General features: G+C 42.9%; 1 protein-coding gene across 2 annotated transcripts in view; it reads right to left on the minus strand.

The window, feature by feature from the left end:
* Positions 1 to 4,788: 4,788 nt before the first annotated feature.
* The window catches only part of nlgn2.S (neuroligin 2 S homeolog), a 48,469-nt gene continuing 34,319 nt past the window's right edge, over positions 4,789 to 18,938 (minus strand). For both annotated transcript variants that reach the window (XM_041589008.1, XM_018239786.2), the window contains 4 exons: positions 12,356 to 12,505; positions 10,959 to 11,144; positions 9,607 to 10,396; positions 4,789 to 9,247 (listed from right to left, as the gene is read on the minus strand). In XM_041589008.1, coding sequence (XP_041444942.1) covers positions 8,431 to 9,247; positions 9,607 to 10,396; positions 10,959 to 11,144; positions 12,356 to 12,505 — 1,943 coding nt within the window. In that variant the 3' untranslated portion in view covers positions 4,789 to 8,430. The remainder of the gene's footprint in view (positions 9,248 to 9,606; positions 10,397 to 10,958; positions 11,145 to 12,355; positions 12,506 to 18,938) is intronic.

The raw sequence follows: 18,938 nt of genomic DNA on the forward strand, positions 1-18,938 counted from the left end.
ATAAGGGGGATATGATCACTATATAGAAATATATAAGGGGGATATGATCACTATATAGAAATATATAGGGGATATGATCACTATATAGAAATATATAAGGGAGATATGATCACTATATATAAATATATAAGGGGGATATGATCACTATATACAAATATATAAGGAGGATATGATCACTATATATAAATATATAAGGGGATATGATCACTATATAGAAATATATAAGGGGGATATGATCACTATATAGAAATATATAAGGGGGATATGATCACTATATAGAAATATATAAGGGGGATATGATCACTATATAGAAATATATAAGGGGATATGATCACTATATAGAAATATATAAGGGGGATATGATCACTATATAGAAATATATAAGGGACAGTAATAAAATAGAGAAAGTACAGAGAAGAGCGACTAAGCTGATAAAGGGAATGGAAGGGATCAGTTATGGGGAAAGACAAGTTGGGATTGGTTACACTGGAGAAGCTGAACCAGGGAATGGTGAGTATGAAAGGGTTTAGAAGGGAACAGTGATATTATTTGAATATATTGAATAAAAAAGTGCATGAGAATTAAAGGAAGGATATTTTACAAGATGAAGCAAGAGCAGCAGCACTGGAGGGTGGGGGTCTGTGTAATAATCTGCTTATTGCACAATTAGTGGCAGGCTGGAAACATCTTAAACGAAGCATCTAATTATTCTTGATTTAATATTCAGCTTCTTTTGTGCCGTTGCAACCTGAGAATTCTGCTGATGAGTTGAGAAATGTCAGGCTGAACAAACAGAAAGGTTATTGATTGCAAGCTCTTGCTCATTCAAACCCAACCATAACCCCTATTATATAAGGGAAATGAGGTTCCATAATAAGGAAGAGGGAATGGGTTGCTACCGGGAGAGCTGTGGGATTGTTTTTGGTTTCCTCTGGGTGGACTAAAATTTCACTGAGACAACTATGGAACCCTTTCCCGTTACAAGTTCATATCAGACTAGACCATATGTTGGGCAATAATCTGTGTTTTGCTCTATGAGAAAGATGGTGGGAGTTAATTCCGGGGGTCAGGAATACTGGTGCTTCTGTGCAGTAGAAGTAGAATGTCGGCACAAGAACAGTCACAGACGGTGGTCACATATGACAACAACCCCATTTACAACTGTCACTTACAGGGTTCTTGCCTTAGATGTTTGTTGCTAAGTATTTGATTCACCAATCAGACCCCAGCTCTCGAGTCGTTTTCTGTAGAACCAATGAAGCCCAAGGATCCATTGCCAGCCAATTGTTGTCCTTGTGGTGATTCCAGGCAAAACAAAGAACTCCTGGATGGAGCCAAATATACTGAGCTCATCCTCCCCTGGCACCACTCTTTGGCCACCACATCCAGAGCGGAGCTAGGGGTCAATATACTGAGAGTTACACTGAGGAACTGTGAGAAGCTGACAGCTGGCACAACCACCAAATGGATGCTGGGAATTTTGGAAATGTGAGGCCACCACCAGTTTGCTGTTCCAGTCTAATATATGAGCCAAATTTTAAGGAAGCAGTGAGGAGTGGCTCCCTACAGTAAATTGGGAAAGGTCTCACTGTGTGAGGCTAATATAGTAGTGGCTGCCGACCAATCACTGCTTCCTATTTTCTCCTTTGCCCATTCTGCACTTGTCTCTTCCAAACCCTCCTCTGCCCATTTCTGCCCTTCTCTTCTAAACTCTCATCTGCCCATTTCTACCCTTGTCTCTTCTAAATCCCTCCTCCCTCCTCTGCCCATTTCTGCCCTTGTTTCTTCTGAACTCTCTCATGCCATTGTCTCCTTTGCCCATTTCTGCCCTTGTCTCTTCCAAACCCTCCTCTGCCCATTTCTGCCCTTCTCTTCTTAACTCTCATCTGCCCATTTCTACCCTTGTATCTTCTACATCCCTCCTCTGCCCATTTCTGCCCTTGTTTCTTCTGAACTCTCTCATGCCATTGTCTCCTTTGCCCATTTCTGCCCTTGTCTCTTCCAAACCCTCCTCTGCCCATTCCTGCCCTTCTCTTCTAAACTCTCATCTGCCCATTTCTATCTTCTACATCCCTCCTCTGCCCATTTTTGCCCTTGTTTCTTCTGAACTCTCTCATGCCATTGTCTCCTTTGCCCATTTCTGCCCTTGTCTCTTCCAAACCCTCTCCTCTGGGGTTGAACTTGATGGACTTTGTCTTTTTTCAACCAAATTGAACTATAATACGTGTCTCCTTTGCCCATTTAACTCTACTCTTTCCATTTCTGCCCTTGTCTCTTTCAAACTCTCCTCTGCCCATTTCTGCCCTTGTTTCTTCTGAACTCTCCTCTGCCAATTTCTACCCTTGTCTCTTCTAAATCCCTCCTCTGCCCATTTCTGATGAACTCTCCTCTGCCAGTGTCTCCTTTGCCCATTTCTTACCTAGTCTGTTCTTAACTCTCCTCTGCCCATTTTTGCCCTTGTCTCTTCCAAACTCTCTCCTCTGGGGTTGAATTTGATGGACTTTGTCTTTTTTCAACCCAATTTAACTATAATACGTGTCTCCTTTGCCCATTTCTTACCTTGTCTCTTCTTAACTCTCCTCTGCCCATTTTTGCTCTTTTCTCTTCCAAACCTCCTCTGCCTATTTCTGCCCTTATCGCTTCCAAACCCTCCTCTGCCTGTTTCTGCCCTCTTCTAACTCTCCTCTGCCCATTTCTGCCCTTGTCTCTTCCAAACCCTCTTATGCCCTTTTCTGCCCTTGTCTCTTCCAAACCCTCATATGCCCATTTCTGCCCTTGTTTCTTCTAAACTCCCCTCTGCCCGTGTCTTTCTGCCCTTGTTTCTTCTGAACTCTCCTCTGGGTTTGAACTTGATGCACTTAGTCTTTTTTCAACCCAATTTAACTATAATAAGTGTCTCCTTAGGCCATTTATTACATTGCCTCTGCTTAACTCTTCTCTTTCCATTTCTGCCCTTGTCTTTTCCAAACTCTCCTCTGCTCATTTTTCCCCCTCTCTTCTAAACTATAATCTGTCCATTTCTACCCTTCGACCGAAGCCTTCTGCCAGGCCGAACCAAATCCTAATTTGCATATGCAAATTAGGGATGGGGGAGGGAAATTTGTGTCACAAAACAAGAAAAAAACCCTCCTCTGCCCATTTCTTCCCTTGTCTTTTCCAAAATTTCCTCTGCCCATTTCTGCCAGTGTCTTTCTGCCCCTATCTCTTCTGAACCCTCTTCTGCCAATTTCTTCCCTTATCTCTTCTGAACCCTCTTTCCATTCATGCCCTTGTCTCTTTCAAACTCTCCACTGTCCATTTCTACCCTTGTCTTTCTGTTCTTATCTCTTCTGAACCCTCCTCTGCCCATTTCTTCCCTTGTCTCTTCCAAACTCTCCTTTTCCCATTTCTACCCTTGTCTCTTCCAAACTCTCTTCTGCCCATTTCTACCCTTGTCTCTTCCAAACTCTCCTCTGTCCATTTCTACCCTTGTCTCTTCTAAATTCCCCTCTGCCCATTTCTGCCCTTGTTTCTTCTGAACTCTTCCTTGCCCATTTATTACCTTGTCTCTTCTTAACTCTTCTCTTTCCATTTCTGCCCTTGTCCCTTTCAAACTCACCTCTGCCCATGTCTTTTCCAAATTCTCCTCTGCTCATTTCTGCCCACCTCTTCTAAACTATAATCTGTCCATTATTACCCTTCAGCCGAATCCTTCTGCCAGGCCGAACCAAATCCTAATTTGCATATGCATATTAGGGATGGGGAGGAAAATTGCATGACTTTTTGTCACAAAACAAAGATGAAAAAAACCCTCCTCTGCCCATTTCTTCCCTTCCCTCTTCTGAACCCTCCTCTGCCCATTTCTACCCTTGTCTCTTCTAAACTTCCCTCTGCCCATTTCTACCCATGTCTTTCTGCCCTTATCTCTTCGGAATCCTCCTCTGCCCATTTCTTCCCTTGTCTCTTCCAAACTCTCCTCTGTCCATTTTTACCCTTGTCTCTTCCAAACTCTCCTCTGTCCATTTTTACCCTTGTCTCTTCCAAACTCTCCTCTGTCCATTTCTACCCTTGTCTCTTTCAAACTCCTCTCTGCCCATTTCTGCCCACCTCTTCTAAATTATAATCTGTCTATTTCTACCCTTGTCTCTTCTAAACTCCCTTCAGCCCATTTCTGCCTTTGTCTTTTCCAAACACCCTTCTGCTATGATTTGTGTCTGGTTGATGCCATTGCTTGTGCACTGATTTGCAACCCCCTCAGTAAAGGGCTGATGTGCATTTGTTGGCCATCTAGGCCAGTGATGCGGATGTGTAACTGCTGGAAGTAAGTGACAGCAGATGTGTCCATTCTGGATGCACTAATACAATGTGCAGTGATTGCTGAACTGGCTTCCACAACATCTTCACACAAAATGGGTTATTGTAGGCTAGATGTTGATGTTAAAGGAAACTGTATACCCAAAATTCACCTGCACCTATTACATCAGTCTTTTGCAGAAGCCTCCAAAGAGTGAAACAGTGTATTTACATTCTGTAAGTTGCTTTCCCAACCCACCAGTATCTATTGGATCATCTATCTCTGTTCCTGGAATGATGGCTTCAATATCATATACATGTGCTATGGCATGCACTGGGTGGCAACAACAAGCCCACTAGTACTCATACCACCTGCCCACTACTGTAGTATAGAGAAATACATTTAGAGCCTAGTCAGGGTCCATCTGTGGTTCCTTGTTCTGTATGTGCCCCTTACCTTACATTTTGCCTGGGCAGGGTATATTCTTTACCAAATAAATAACTGGACTGCGATAGTGTCATCAAAATCTTTATTTTTATTTCAGTCCAAGATCCCAAATCAGAATGAAATTAAAGAAAAAAAGTGCCAGTAATTAACCAATTTAGCGCCAAGCCCCAGAGGACAATAAGGCATCGTCTCTGCCTGCAGCTTCCATATGTGATTATATATATACACATAGAGACAAACATGGGTGTATATGTTCCTGAACACGTCTAAACCTGTTTATAAAATCTGTTAATCTGTGAACAAATAGATTTTTAGCAGAATACAGGCAGTGGCACTTACCTCAGCTGGGAAATATTGACTTTTGTAAAGTTTAGGGTCATTATGTGCCAGACACTTTCATATCTCATCTGAGGGATAACAGATTTACATTGTACCCTGTGTGTGAGACATGCCCGTATCCCATCAAACGGAGGGGTCATCGACTTGAAAATGACTTGTAAACAACAATATGTTAGCTTACTCTGTGATTACCCTTTGATATGATATTTGCCCTGACTGAATATAGGGTCTACAATATTACTGTAGTGTCATCCCAGTCCATAATGGAAGGATGGGCTTTAACTGTGTGCTTCTTATTACGAAACCCTTTTAAAAGCCAAGGAGTCAGAATGACATGTAAACTGTGACTTAAAGTATGGCCTAGGGTGAAGGAATAGAGTTTGGGCTGGGGGTGAAAGAAAGAGAAGGAAGTGAAAACAGATTGAGTAGACAGTAAACACAGCACTCCTCCTATCTCAGTTTAAAGGAAAAAAATGCCCAAGCGGAGTGGGACATTAAAAGAAAGGAGGAAATTGATGGTGAGAGAAGAAAAATCAAGAAGTGAAAGAGGATGGAAGTGAAACACAAACAAAGATTGAAGTTTGAAACTGACACAGAGAGTGAGGAACTGGAACCAAGACTGGAGAAGAGTCATGGATGAAAATTGAGGCAGGAGGAGAGCTAGAAACTGGACCCAAGACTGGAGGAAAGTGATGGGAAGAAACTAAGAGCAAAAAGAGTGAGGGACTGGAACCAAGAGTTGAGGAGAGTAATGGGAAGAAAGAGAGGCAGGAGGAGAGCGAGGCACTAGAACCAAAATTGAAGTAGAGTGGTGGACAAAAAGAGAATGATAAGGTACTTAAACCAAGACCAGAGGTGAATGATGGACATAAACTAAATCAGGAGAAGAGTGAGGAACTGGAACCAAGACCGGAGGAGAGTGATGGACAGAAACTAAGACAGGAGAAGGGTGATGGACTTGAACCAAGACTGGTGGTAAATGATGGATATAAACTAAGATAGGAGGAGAGTTATGGTCAGAAACTAAGTCAACAGGAGAGTATTGGACATAAATTAGAACTGGAAGAGAGTGATGGGCAAAGACAGGAGGAGGGTATGGGATAGAAACTAAGACAGGAGAAAATTAATGGACAAAAACAGAGGCAAAACGAGATTAGGGGACTTTAACCAAGATCAGAGATGAGTGATGGACAAAAACTGAGACCGGAGAATAATGAACGATATCGTGGCCAGATATCGATCGGGAAGACCCGTCGGAAGCCCCCATACACGGGCAGATAAGATGTCAAATTGGTCCAAACGACTGATATCGGCAGCTTTATCTGCCCGTGTATGGCCACTTTAAGGGACTAGATCGCAGACTGGAGGAAAATAAAGGACAGAAACTGAGACAGACAGAGAGTTGGGGAGAGGAGGAAAGCCAGGATAGTAAAATAAGACAGGAGGGATGTGAAAGGGAGAAACTGAAAAGTATAGAAAGTGAGTCATGAACATAGTAAAAGACAAAAGGTGAGGAATGTGAAGAATAGAAACTGAGATGGAGCGGGGGCATTAAGAACTGGAAGTGAAACAGGAGAAGAGATATAGAAAGAATGTGAAATGGAAAGAAAGTGAGAGAATTAACAAATGAAACCAAGACAGGAGAAAACTGGGAAAAAGAAACTTTGCAAGTCAGACTTATGTAGGCAGACAGAAAAAGAGTGAGGGGATATTTGACAGGGATAAAATTAGGAACTAAGACTAAGAAATAGGAAGCACCAACCACGATTTGGCCAAATCCCAAATTTGAACCCTACATTTGCACATGATTTTGAACAAATCCCTACTGAGAAATGATAATAAGGGCTCAGCCTGCAGCTCCCATATGTGAATATTCATACAAATAGAATCCAACATAAATCGTATAAATTCCCAGTTCATATACAGGGTAATAACTGGTAAAATTGAGGAATCAAAGCTAAGGCAAAAAAAGGGAAAGACAAGAGGGAAACAAGAGAGTAGAAATAGAAAGGGGGTACAACAAGGGAAACAAAGTGGGGGGAAATATATGTTATATTGAATTATTTTTGTTTCCGGTCACTTTCTGATATATATGTGACGTTACATGAACCCCTCTCTTTCTTGACACCACCTCATTCTGTCGAAAGTGGGTACATTTTTATTGAAATAATTTGTTTTTAATTGTAAAATTTGAAATGAACAAACACGTTTTATTGAATCGATCCACTGGGTTGGAAGGTAATAATTACATAGCCTATTTTGTTATATTCCCTATTAAATCAAGTGGAAGAGCAAGGGGCAGTAAATTGAATAGCGAAGGAAAGAGAGTAAGGGAAAGTAAAAATGGAGGAAGGAAAGGAGAGCACAGGAACAATGCAAGTAGGGGGGTTATGGATTGGCATGGAAGTGAACAGAATCAAATAGAGGTGGAAGCCCAAGACCAAAGATATGGGAAAGGGGAGATTTGGGATATGAGAAAGACATGGAGATGTAGGAAATTGCAAATGTCTTACTAGAAGAAGTCCTTCTCTCTCTGATATTTTGGCACAGCTCCCCTTCCCCTATTTTAATAAAGGGGCATAAGGAATTTATGGCAGTGAAAAGGCAAAGAATCCATGTGCATTTACCCACATCATTAACATCCACGTGGGCTAAACCTGGCAGAGAGGTGGCAGGGAATCATTGGCACTATGTGTTGGGGGGTGTATTTCATTTGGCCTGTCATGCATTCCCCCAAAATACATTCACTGCCCCATCTTGCTCTTTGCGACAGGGGACACCGCCCCATCTTTTAATGGTACCCAGAATCCTTTATACTTAAAAACTGTTTGGGAGCTGTACAGTTGTCTTGGACTCTGAACACAGTGGGCACGGGGGCATTTAACCCTGAACCCAATGTTACCTTTTATCAAATAAACACTCTTCATGAATAAAAATAAAGCAGTAGAAGTAAGTCTGTGGAGGCTTCAGCCTAATCAATTAGGCTTCTTCTCCTCCTTATACTGCCCACCCCTTTCTAAAAAGAGAATTATGGGTGATATGTGTTTCACCCCATTCCCATTTCAGCTTTCCTTTACATAACTGCCCCTTCAGTTGTTTATTTGGAGCCACAAGAATGGGGGAGAAGATTCAAAAAGGCTGAGTTCCTTCGGTAAAGAGTAGTTTATAAAGCCTGAAAATGAAGAGTTGGAGGGGTTAAAGTTAAAGGCAGTGGCTGTTCCAGTCCGCCCCCTCGTTCAGACCAAATCTTCAGTCTGCCCACATCCCCTATCAAAGCAGATCCAGATGTAGGAGCATTGATAGCCCATGTTGCAGTCCATAAGAAAAGGGCATAGGTGAAACATGGGTAGAGGAGAAGATGCCTGTCACCCCTATACTCTTGTGGTGGAGTGCGGGTGAGGAAGGGTATTGTTGTGGGCAGTGGTTGGAAAGGTGTTAAATGGATGTAATGAAGGGAGACCAGAGATGGTGTTGGGTACCATAACAGAGGTGGGTGGAGGAGGTGGAGGTGGAAGAGGGGCATCCTCAGGAGCCCTTCTAAGTGCCAGGGTGTAGTCAGGAGGACAAGCCGGACGTAATATATCATGTGGTCTCAGTGGCTCAAGGTCCGGGGCACCTCCGGCCCTCTTGATCTGCAAAGACATAAGCTCTTCCTCTGGACCATGATGTGCTAGATCATTGCCAGGGGCACCTCCTCTCCCTGGACTATGTCTTCGATGTCTCAGCTCATGGCGTCTGTCCCTCTTGTAGTAAAGAGCAGCAAAAGCTAAGATGTTGAGAAACAGGAGCGAGGCACCCACTGCCACTGTCACACTCAGCTCTGTAGAGTAATCCCTTGAGTCTCCCGGGAAGGGAGAATATCTTGGACGATTGTCCAAGTCATATTCATCTATATCTGGAGGAAGGGTGACTGGTGGTGGGCGTGTGGTACTTACCCTGCGGGGCCCACCTGGTTGCCTAGTAGTGGTGGAGGTGTGGAGGCCTGTATTAAGTTCATGTAGATGGGGGACTAACTCTAGCCAGAAGGCCACCTTATTGGCACGGTAGTTGTCCTTCACACGAGGCTTGAGGCCAATGTGGAGATACTGCTTCTCTTTGGGGTTGAACTTTGTCCACACAACTTCTTCAAAGCGATTGGGCTTTGTGTGAATGAATTTGGTGTCTTGAGGGACAGGCTGGTTGGGATCACTGTGAAGAACACAAAATAAAAAAGTAGCATTAACATCAAGAGCACAGGCCTAAGGTCAAAGACGAAGAATTAAAGACACTTAGATATGAAAAAACAATATTGTAGGGGTTTCCATAGTTTTCCAGTCTTTCTTTCTCATCAAAAGAATGGGAAAAAGGTTTAACTAAGGAATTTAGAAGTTAAACACAGAGATGGCAGGTTAATCAAGACACGTTATTCTAGACATTTTAATGGATAAACATGAAACAGAACATATGAAATAATTTTAGCTTAAAAAGCGTAAAAATTAACTAAAATGAAAGACAGATGCTACACAGGGAGAAATCTATCACCACTATTCCTAATGTTCTCTACCCACCCTGTCTTTGCAAAGTTGGTCCAGTAGGTCATGACCACAGCACTCAGCATGACATCATTCTTGGAGAAGTTGCATGGAAACAGATCTGTCGCTCCAACCATAGGCACCCCAAAGACGTAGGGCACCTCGTCCCCATGCGCAGCTTCTCCCCATTCAGGCCTCCCTTCAGCCTGGCAACGATGGTAAAAAGCATAAAAATACACTGGCGATTCATACTCGGCATGAAACTTGGCAGTGGCAACGGCTGGTGCCACCCACTGGTGATCTGTGAATAGAGCCAGCAGAGTCTTTCTCCTCATGTCTCCATTGTCACGATCTGCCCAGTCTGTGTACATAAACTTGATGGTCTCTCTGAGAACATCTTTTCCTTCTGCAAAGCCATAAAGGTTGTCCACAAAGTTAGACACTGTGAAGTCAAAGTAACTGTTAGAGATGCCATCCTCACTCTCCAAGGTGTCCTCCACAAACTTCAAACCCTCGCCTTGGTTTACTCCCATCAAGATGTCATAGTTGAGAAACTCTCCCTGTTCCATTAAAATTTCGGGATCATCCGGCACTACATCACCATCAACCACAGGCCCGAAAGCAATGTGATACCGCGCTGGCTGGATGTCTTGGTCAACCAAGTCTCTGTAAGACTTTCTCCTTAAGCACATCACCATCTCCGAGTTTTCTGGGTAATCACAACCTACTTTAGCAGCCAAAAGCCGGGTGTATTTTAGCGGCTCGTAGTTGACAGACCAACTGGAAATGGCTGTTCCACTCTGTGCTATGGCCTTCTGGAAGAGACCTGTGCATGGATGAGCCAACATTCAGTGTTTAAGGAATGTAAAGAAGAAAAAGGTAATTCAAGGTAGGGGCAGTTGAATGGAGTTCAGGAAGAAAGACAAAATAATAAAGGACATTCCTCCTCTTTAGTTGCCAACCCCTGCTCTACATAGTAGATCCAAGTACAATACTGCTAATATTCAAGTACAAGTGAGGAGGAACCCCTAATTACTTGCCATTAGCTGTGAATGCATGTTTTTTTTTTTTATTTAATCTGGGTATACACACACACACACAAAAAAACCTGGGGTATGTGCTTGTCAAACCCTAAATGTATGAGTTTTTAATAGCCATACACTTGTATAAGGCCTTGTTGAAGTGCTAGTGTGATTGTGGCCTTCAGCTTATGGTGGCCACATTTTCTGGAGAAAAAAAAACAACAGCCTTCCAATCTCTTATCTTTCTCCTCTCTTTATAGATGAGAAAATAGGCTTTAAGGTACATATTTTGGCTTTAAGGTTAAATATACTGTCAAACTGTATTGTGAATTTGGGGTCCCCATTTTATGCAGTATGATCTTTTACCTTCTGAATGATGGGAGAGAATGAGCAGGCTGACACAAGAAGCACCTGCTCCGGATCCAAAGATGGTAATTCTTTCTGGGTCACCACCGAAATGGCCAATATTTTCTTCCAGCCACCGTAATGCCTGAATTTGGTCCAACAGGCCATAATTCCCTTTGGCTGCCGGATCTCCAGTGCTCATAAATCCTGAAATGAGAGGCAGCTCTGGAGTAGAACATCATATGGAACAGATCATCACCACCAACTACAAATTAAATCTATTGCTAAAGGCTCTATGGATAAAAAGTCTAATGGCTAACATTGGCCCAAATGTGGGTATATAAGGCTAGTAATGGATTATGGGAGTTTTGCAGCAGGAGAGAAATATGTGCTCTGTACTTGGTCCATTTTTATTATTAAGTGCCAATCGCATGAAACGCGTAAGGCTATGTATTGATCTACTTCTGGCCTGAAATAAAGTTCTCAGTTCTTTTACAAGTCTGTGTGAGTGTCATTCCCTTTTTGGTTGAATACCTCCACATTGAGCTGCAGGTGTGGGTACACCCAGACTCCATGTTGTACTATTGAGATTGTAAACATTGTGATCTTACATTGGCAAGTTCTTTTTTCCCCTTTTTTATTCTCCCTATACACCCTGTCTTTGGGAGATTTAACCTGTTAATTTGGCTTTATATCTGTATGATAATAATATTTAAATATACTTACCAACGCTTGGATTAACATCTGAAACTAACACCCAGACCTAAAACTGCCCCCTAGCAATCTCCAACTGGATGAACCGACTCTAACTCAACCTGAACCCAACCCTGACTTTATCGTCGTTCCACCTAAACCTGCTCCTACTCCCCCATTACTATCTCTATTGTTCCACCTAAACCTGCTCCTACTCCCCCATTACTATCTCTATTGTTCCACCTAAACCTGCTCCTACTCCCCCATTACTATCTCTATTGTTCCACCTAAACCTGCTCCTACTCCCCCATTACTATCTCTATTGTTCCACCTAAACCTGCTCCTACTCCCCCATTACTATCTCTATTGTTCCACCTAAACCTGCTCCTACTCCCCCATTACTATCTCTATTGTTCCACCTAAACCTGCTCCTACTCCCCCATTACTATCTCTATTGTTCCACCTAAACCTGCTCCTACTCCCCCATTACTATCTCTATTGTTCCACCTAAACCTGCTCCTACTCCCCCATTACTATCTCTATTGTTCCACCTAAACCTGCTCCTACTCCCCCATTACTATCTCTATTGATGGCTCATTAACCCCATCAACACGACACATTGTTTGGGCTAGTCATTGACTCTCCTTCTCTGACCATATTGCTCAAAGCCTCTCTTTCTCAAGCACACTGTACATACACATATATCATATTGCTCAAGGACCTACCCAGTACTCCCAGTCTGTAGTTTAGAGTGACCACAATGACGTTGCCATAAGCAGCAAGAACACTGCCATCAAACATATTGCCAGTTCCCTCCATATAGGATCCCCCGTGGATAAACATCATGACAGGCTTCTTGCCGCTATCCCGGATATCTGGAGGGGAGACAAGAGCTGAGAGGGTGAGAAACTCATATGGGGAGAATGAGGCTCACAGGGTTGGGAAGTAACTGCAGCCCCTCACTAGGTACTCACTGCAGAGCATTGCTCCATTTCCCATCTGTCTCTTTCCAGTTCCTTCCATTGTCTCACCTGTTTCTTGTTCCCTCAGTCTTTCCCACCTCTATCCTGTTCCCCCTCTTCCCATCTGTTTTATTGTTTCCTCAGTCTTCCCACCTGTTTCCTTTTTCCTCAGTCTCTCTGAAGAAAAGGAAAATGTTAGGAAGATTAAGGGAAGAACAGAAAACAATCATCCCATTTGTTTCCCGTTCCCTAAGTCTTCCCATCCCTTTCCTGTTCTCTCAAAATTCTCATCTGTTTCCTGTTCCCTCAGTTTCCGAGTTATTTTATTCCCGCAATCTTTCCACCTGTTTCCTGTTCCCTTAATCTTCCCACCTGTTTCCTATGGCCACAATCTTCCCACCAGTTTCCTGTTGCCTCAATCTTCCTATCTGTTTCCTTTTCCCTCAATCTTCCCACCTCTTTCCTTTTCCCTCAATCTTTGCACCTGTTTCCTTTTCCCTTAATCTTCTCACCTGCTTCCTTTTACTTTAATCTTTCCACCTGTGTCTTTTTCCTTTAATCTTCCCAACTGTTCCTGTTTCCCTTAATCTTCCCACTTGATTCCTGTTCCCTTAATCTTCCCACCTGTTTCCCGTTTCATCAATCTTCCCACCTGTTTCCTTTTCCATCAATCTTCCCACCTGTTTCATTTTCCCTCAATCTTCCCACCTGTTTATTTTTCCCTCAATCTTCCCATCTGTTTCCTTTTCCATCAATCTTCCCACCTGTTTCCTTTTCCCTCAATCTTCCCACCTGTTTCATTTTCCCTCAATCTTCCCACCTGTTTATTTTTCCCTCAATCTTCCCATCTGTTTCCTTTTCCATCAATCTTCTCACCTGTTTCCTTTTCCCTCAATCTTCTCACCTGTTTCCTTTTCCCTCAATCTTCGAACCTGTTTCCTGTTCCCTCAATCTTCCCACCTGTTTCATTTTTCCCTCAATCTTCCCATCTGTTTCCTTTTCCATCAATCTTCCCACCTGTTTCCTTTTCCATCAATCTTCTCACCTGTTTCCTTTTCCCTCAATCTTCCCACCGGTTCCTTTTCCCTCAATCTTCCCACCTGTTTCATTTTCCCTCATTCGTCCCACCTGTTTCCTGTTCCCTCGTTCTTCCCACCTGTTTCCTGTTCCCTTAATCTACCCACCTGTTTCGTTCAATCGCCCCCCCCCCGTTCCCTTAATCATTCCACCTGTTTCCTTTACCCTCAATCTTCCCACCTGTTTCCTTTTCCTTTAATCTTCCCAACTGTTTTGTTTTCATTTAATCTTCCCACCTGTTTCCTTTTCCTTTAATCTTCCCACCTGTTTTGTTTTCATTTAATCTTCCCACCTGTTTCCTTTTCCCTTAATCTTTCCACCTGTTTCCTTTCCCTCAATCTTCTTACATGTTTCCTTCTCCCTCAATTTTCCCACCTGTTTCCTTTTCCTTTAATCTTCCCACCCATTTATTTTTCCATTAATCTTATCACCTGTTTCCTTTTCCTTTAGTCTTTCCACCTGTTTCCTATCCCTCAATCTTCCCACCTGTTTCCTGTTCCGTTCAATTGTCCCCCCCCCCCCATTTTCTTAATCATTCCACCTGTTTTCTTTTCCCTCAATTTTCCCACCTGTTTCCTTTTCCATTAATCTTCCCACCCGTTTATTTTTCACTCAGTCTTCCCACCTGTTTCCTTTTCCCTCAATGTTCCCACCTGTTTCATTTTCCATCAATCTTCCAACCTGTTTCCTGTTCCCTCAATCTTACCACCTGTTTCATTTTCCCTCAATCTTCCCACCTGTTTCCTGTTCCCTCAATCTTCCCACCTGTTTCCTGTTCCCTCAATCTTCCCACCTGTTTCTTTTTCCCTCAGTCTTCCCACCTGTTTCCTGTTCCCTCAATCTTCCCACCTGTTTCATTTTCCCTCAATCGTCCCACCTGTTTCCTGTTCCCTCGTTCTTCCCACCTGTTTCCTGTTCCCTTAATCTACCCACCTGTTTCCTGTTTTGTTCAATCGCCCCCCCCGTTCCCTTAATCATTCCACCTGTTTCCTTTTCCCTTAATCTTCCCACCTGTTTCCTTTACCATCAATCTTCCCACCTGTTTCCTTTTCCTTTAATCTTCCCACCTGTTTATTTTTCCTTTAATCTTCCCACCTTTTTCCTTTACCCTCAATCTTCCCATCTGTTTCCTGTTCCATTCAATTGTCCCCCCTGTTCCCTTAATCATTCCACCTGTTTTCTTTTCCCTCTTTTCCTGTTTATTTTTCCAATAATCTTATCACCTGTTTCCATTTCCCTAAGTCTTTGCACTTGTTTCCTGTTGCCTCGATCATCCCACCTGTTTCCTTTTCATTTAATCTTCCCACCTGTTTCCTTTTCCCTTAATCTTTCCATCTGTTTCCTTTCCCTCATTCTTCTTACATGTTTCCTTCGCCCTCAATCTTCTCACCTGTTTCCTTTTCCCTTAATTTTTCCACTGGTTTCCTGTTCCGTTCAATCGTCCCCCCTGTTCCCTCATCTTCCCACCTGTTTCCTGTTCCCTTAATCTTCCCATATGTTTCCTGTTCCGTTCAATCACCCCCCCTGTTCCCTTAATCATACCACCTGTTTCCTTTTCCATTAATCTTCCCACCTGTTTCCTTTTCCTTTAATCTTCCCACCTGTTTCCTTTTCCCTTAGTCTTCCTTTCTGTTTCCTTTTCCTTTAATCTTCCCACCCGTTTCCTTTTCCTTTAATCTTCCAACCTGTTTCCTTTACCTCAATCTTTTTACATGTTTCCTTCTCCCTTAATCTTCGCACCTGTTTCCCTTTCCTTTAATCTTCCCTTCCGTTTCCTTTTCCTTTAATCTTCCCACCTGTTTCCTTTCCCTTAATCTCATTACATGTTTCCTTCTCCCTCAATTTTCACACCTGTTTCCTGTTCCCTTAATCTTCCCACCTATTTTCTGTTCCATTCAATCGTCCCCCCATTTGCCTTAATTATTCCACCTTTTCCCTTTCCCTTAATCTTCCCATCTGTTCCCTTTTCCCTCAATCTTCCCACCGGTTTCCTTTTCCTTTAATCTTTCCACCTGTTTACTTCCCCTCAATCTTCTTACATGTTTCATTCTCCCTCAATCTTCTCACCTGTTTACTTCTCCCTAAATCTTCCCACCTGTTTCCTTTTTCCTTAATCTTCCCACCTGTTTTCTTTTCTCTTAACCTTCTCACCTGTTTCCTTTTCCCTCAATCTTCCCACCTGTTCCCTGTTCTCTCTGTCTTCCTATTACTACATCTACCCACCAGCCCTGGTCCCAGACAAGCCAACTCCTCTGATATATTTTTCCAAATCCCCTGATCATCTCTGTCCCCTCAATGTCTTCACCCCACCTGTTTCCCTTTCTTTTAATCTTCTCACCTGCTTCCTTTTCCCTCAATCTTCCCACCTGTTTGCTTTTCCTTTAATCTTCCAACCAGTTTCCTTTTCCTTTAATCTTCCCACCTGTTTCCTTTTCTCTTAACCTTCCCGCCTGTTTCCTGTTCCGTTCAATCTTCCCCCTTGTTCCCTAAATCTACCCACCTGTTTCCTGTTTCATTCAATTGTCCCCCCTGTTCCCTTAATCATTCCACCTGTTTCCTTTTCCTTTAATCTTCCCACCTGTTTCCTTTTCCTTTAATCTTCCCACCTGTTTCCTATTCCTTTAATCTTCCCACCTGTTTCATTTTCATTTAATCTTCCCACCTGTTTCTTTTTTCCTTAATCTTTCCACCTGTTTCCTTTCCCTCAATCTTCTTACATGTTTCCTTCTCCCTCAATCGTCTCACCTGTTTCCTTTTCCCTTAATCTTCCCAACTATTTCCTGTTCCCTCGATCATCCCACCTGTTTCCTTTAATCTTCCCACCTGTTTCCTTTTCCCTTAATCTTCCCAACTATTTCCTGTTCCCTCGATCATCCCACCTGTTTCCTTTTTCTTTTAATCTTCACACCTGTTTCCTTTTCCCTCAATCTTCCACCTATTTCCTTTTCCTTTAATCCTCCCACCTGTTTCCTGTTCCGTTCAATCATCCCGCTTGTTCCCTCAATATTCCCACCTGTTTCTTGTTCCCTTAATCTTCCCACCGGTTTCCTGTTCCATTCAATCGTCCCCCCCTGTTCCCTTAATCATTCCACCTGTTTTCTTTTCTGTCAGTTTTCCCACCTGTTTTTCCTTTAATCTTCCCACCCGTTTATTTTTCCCTTAACCTTCTCTCAATCTTTTTACATGTTTCCTTCTCCCTCAATCTTCTCACCTGTTTACTTTTCCCTCAATCTTCCCACCTGTTTTCTTTTCCCTTAACCTCCTCACCTGTTTCCTTTTCCCTCAATCTTCGCACCTGTTTCCTTCTCCCTCAATCGTCTCACCTATTTCCTTTTCCCTTAATCTTCCCAACTATTTCCTGTTCCCTCGATCATCCCACCTGTTTCCTTTTCCCTCAATCTTCCCACCTGTTTCCTTTTCCCTTAACCTTCTCTCAATCTTCCTACATGTTTCCTTCTCCCTCAATCTTCTCACCTGTTTCCTTTTCCCTTAACCTTCTCTCAATCTTCCTACATGTTTCCTTCTCCCTCAGTCTTCTCACCTGTTTCCTATTCCCTCAATCTTCCTACCTGTTTCCTTTTCCCTTAATCTTCCCACCTGTTACCTGTTCTCTCTGTCTTCCGATTACTACATCTCCCCACCAGCCCTGTTCCCAGAGCAGCCAACTCCTCTGATATATCTTTCCACCTGTTTCCTTTTCCCTTAATCCTCCCATCTGTTTCCTTTTCCCTTAATCTTCCCATCTGTTTCCTTTACCTTAAACTTCCCACCTGTTTCCTTTTCCCTTAATCTTCCCACCTGTTTCATTAAATCGTCCCCCCTGTTCCCTCAATCTTCCCACCTGTTTCCTGTTCCCTTAATCTTCCCCCTGTTCCCTCAATCTTCCCAACTTTTTCCTGTTCCTTTAATCTTCTTACATGTTTCCTTCTCCCTTAATCTGAATCTGCTCACCTGTTTCCTTTACCCTCAATCTTCCCACCCGTTTCCTGTTCCGTTCAATCGTCCCCCCGTTCCCTTAATCATTTCACCTATTTCCTTTTCCCTTAATCTTCCCACCTGTTTCTGTTTACCTCAATCCTTTTACATGTTTCCTTCTCCCTCAATCTTCACACCTGTTTCCTTTTCCCTCAATCCTTTTACATGTTTCCTTCTCCCTCAATCTTCTCACCTGTTTTCTTTTCCATCAATCTTCCCACCTGTTCCCTCGATCTTCCCACCTGTTTCCTTTTCCCTCAATCTTTCCACCTGTTTCCTTTCCCCCAATCTTCTTACATGTTTCCTTCTCCCTCAATCTTCCCACCTGTTTCCTTTTCCCTCAATCTTTCCACCTGTTTCCTTTCCCCCAATCTTCTTACATGTTTCCTTCTCCCTCAATCTTCCCACCTGTTTCCTTTTCCCTCAATCTTCCCACCTGTTTCTTTTTCCCTTAATCTTCCCACCTGTTTCCTTTTCCCTTAATCTTCCCACCTGCTTCCTGTTCTGTTTAATCTTCCCGCCCCTGTTCCCTTAATCATTCCACCTGTTTCCTGTTCCCTTAATCTTACCACCTGCTTCCTGTTCTGTTCAATCGTCCCCCCTGTTCCCTCAATCTTCCCACCTGTTTCCTGTTCCCTTAATCTTCCCACCTGTTTCCTGTTCTGTTCAATCGTCCCGCCCCTGTTTCCTTAATCATTCCACCTGTTTCCTTTTCCATTAATCTTCCCACCTGTTTCCTTTTCCTTTAATCTTCCCACCTGTTTCCTTTTCCCTCAGTCTTCCCACCTGTTTCCTTTTCCTTTAGTCTTCCCACCTGTTTCCTGTTCCCTTTATCTTCCCACCTGTTTCCTTTTTCCTTTAATCTTCCCACCTGTTTCATTTTCCCTTAATCTTTCAACCTGTTTCCATTCCCTTAATCTTTTTATATGTTTCTTTCTCCCTCAATCTTCTCACCTGTTTCCTATTCCCTTAATCTTCCCACCAGTTTCCTTCTCCTTCAATCTAACCGACTGTTTCCTGTTCCGTTCAATCGTCCCCCCTGTTCCCTTAATCATTCCACCTGTTTCCTTTTCCCTTAATCTTCGCATCTTTTTCCTTTAATCTTCCCACCTGTTTCCTTTTCCTTTAATCTTCCCACCTGTTTCTTGTTCCCTAAATCTTTCCCCCTGTTTACTTTCCCTCAATCTTCTTACATGTTTCCTTCTCCCTCAATCTTCCCACCTGATTCATGTTCCCTTGATAATCCTACCTGCTTCCTTTTCCTTTAATCTTCCCACCTGTTTCCTTTTCCTTT

The sequence above is a fragment of the Xenopus laevis genome, chromosome 3S (assembly GCF_017654675.1).
Source record: "Xenopus laevis strain J_2021 chromosome 3S, Xenopus_laevis_v10.1, whole genome shotgun sequence".
In the NCBI taxonomy this organism is placed as follows: domain Eukaryota; kingdom Metazoa; phylum Chordata; class Amphibia; order Anura; family Pipidae; genus Xenopus; species Xenopus laevis.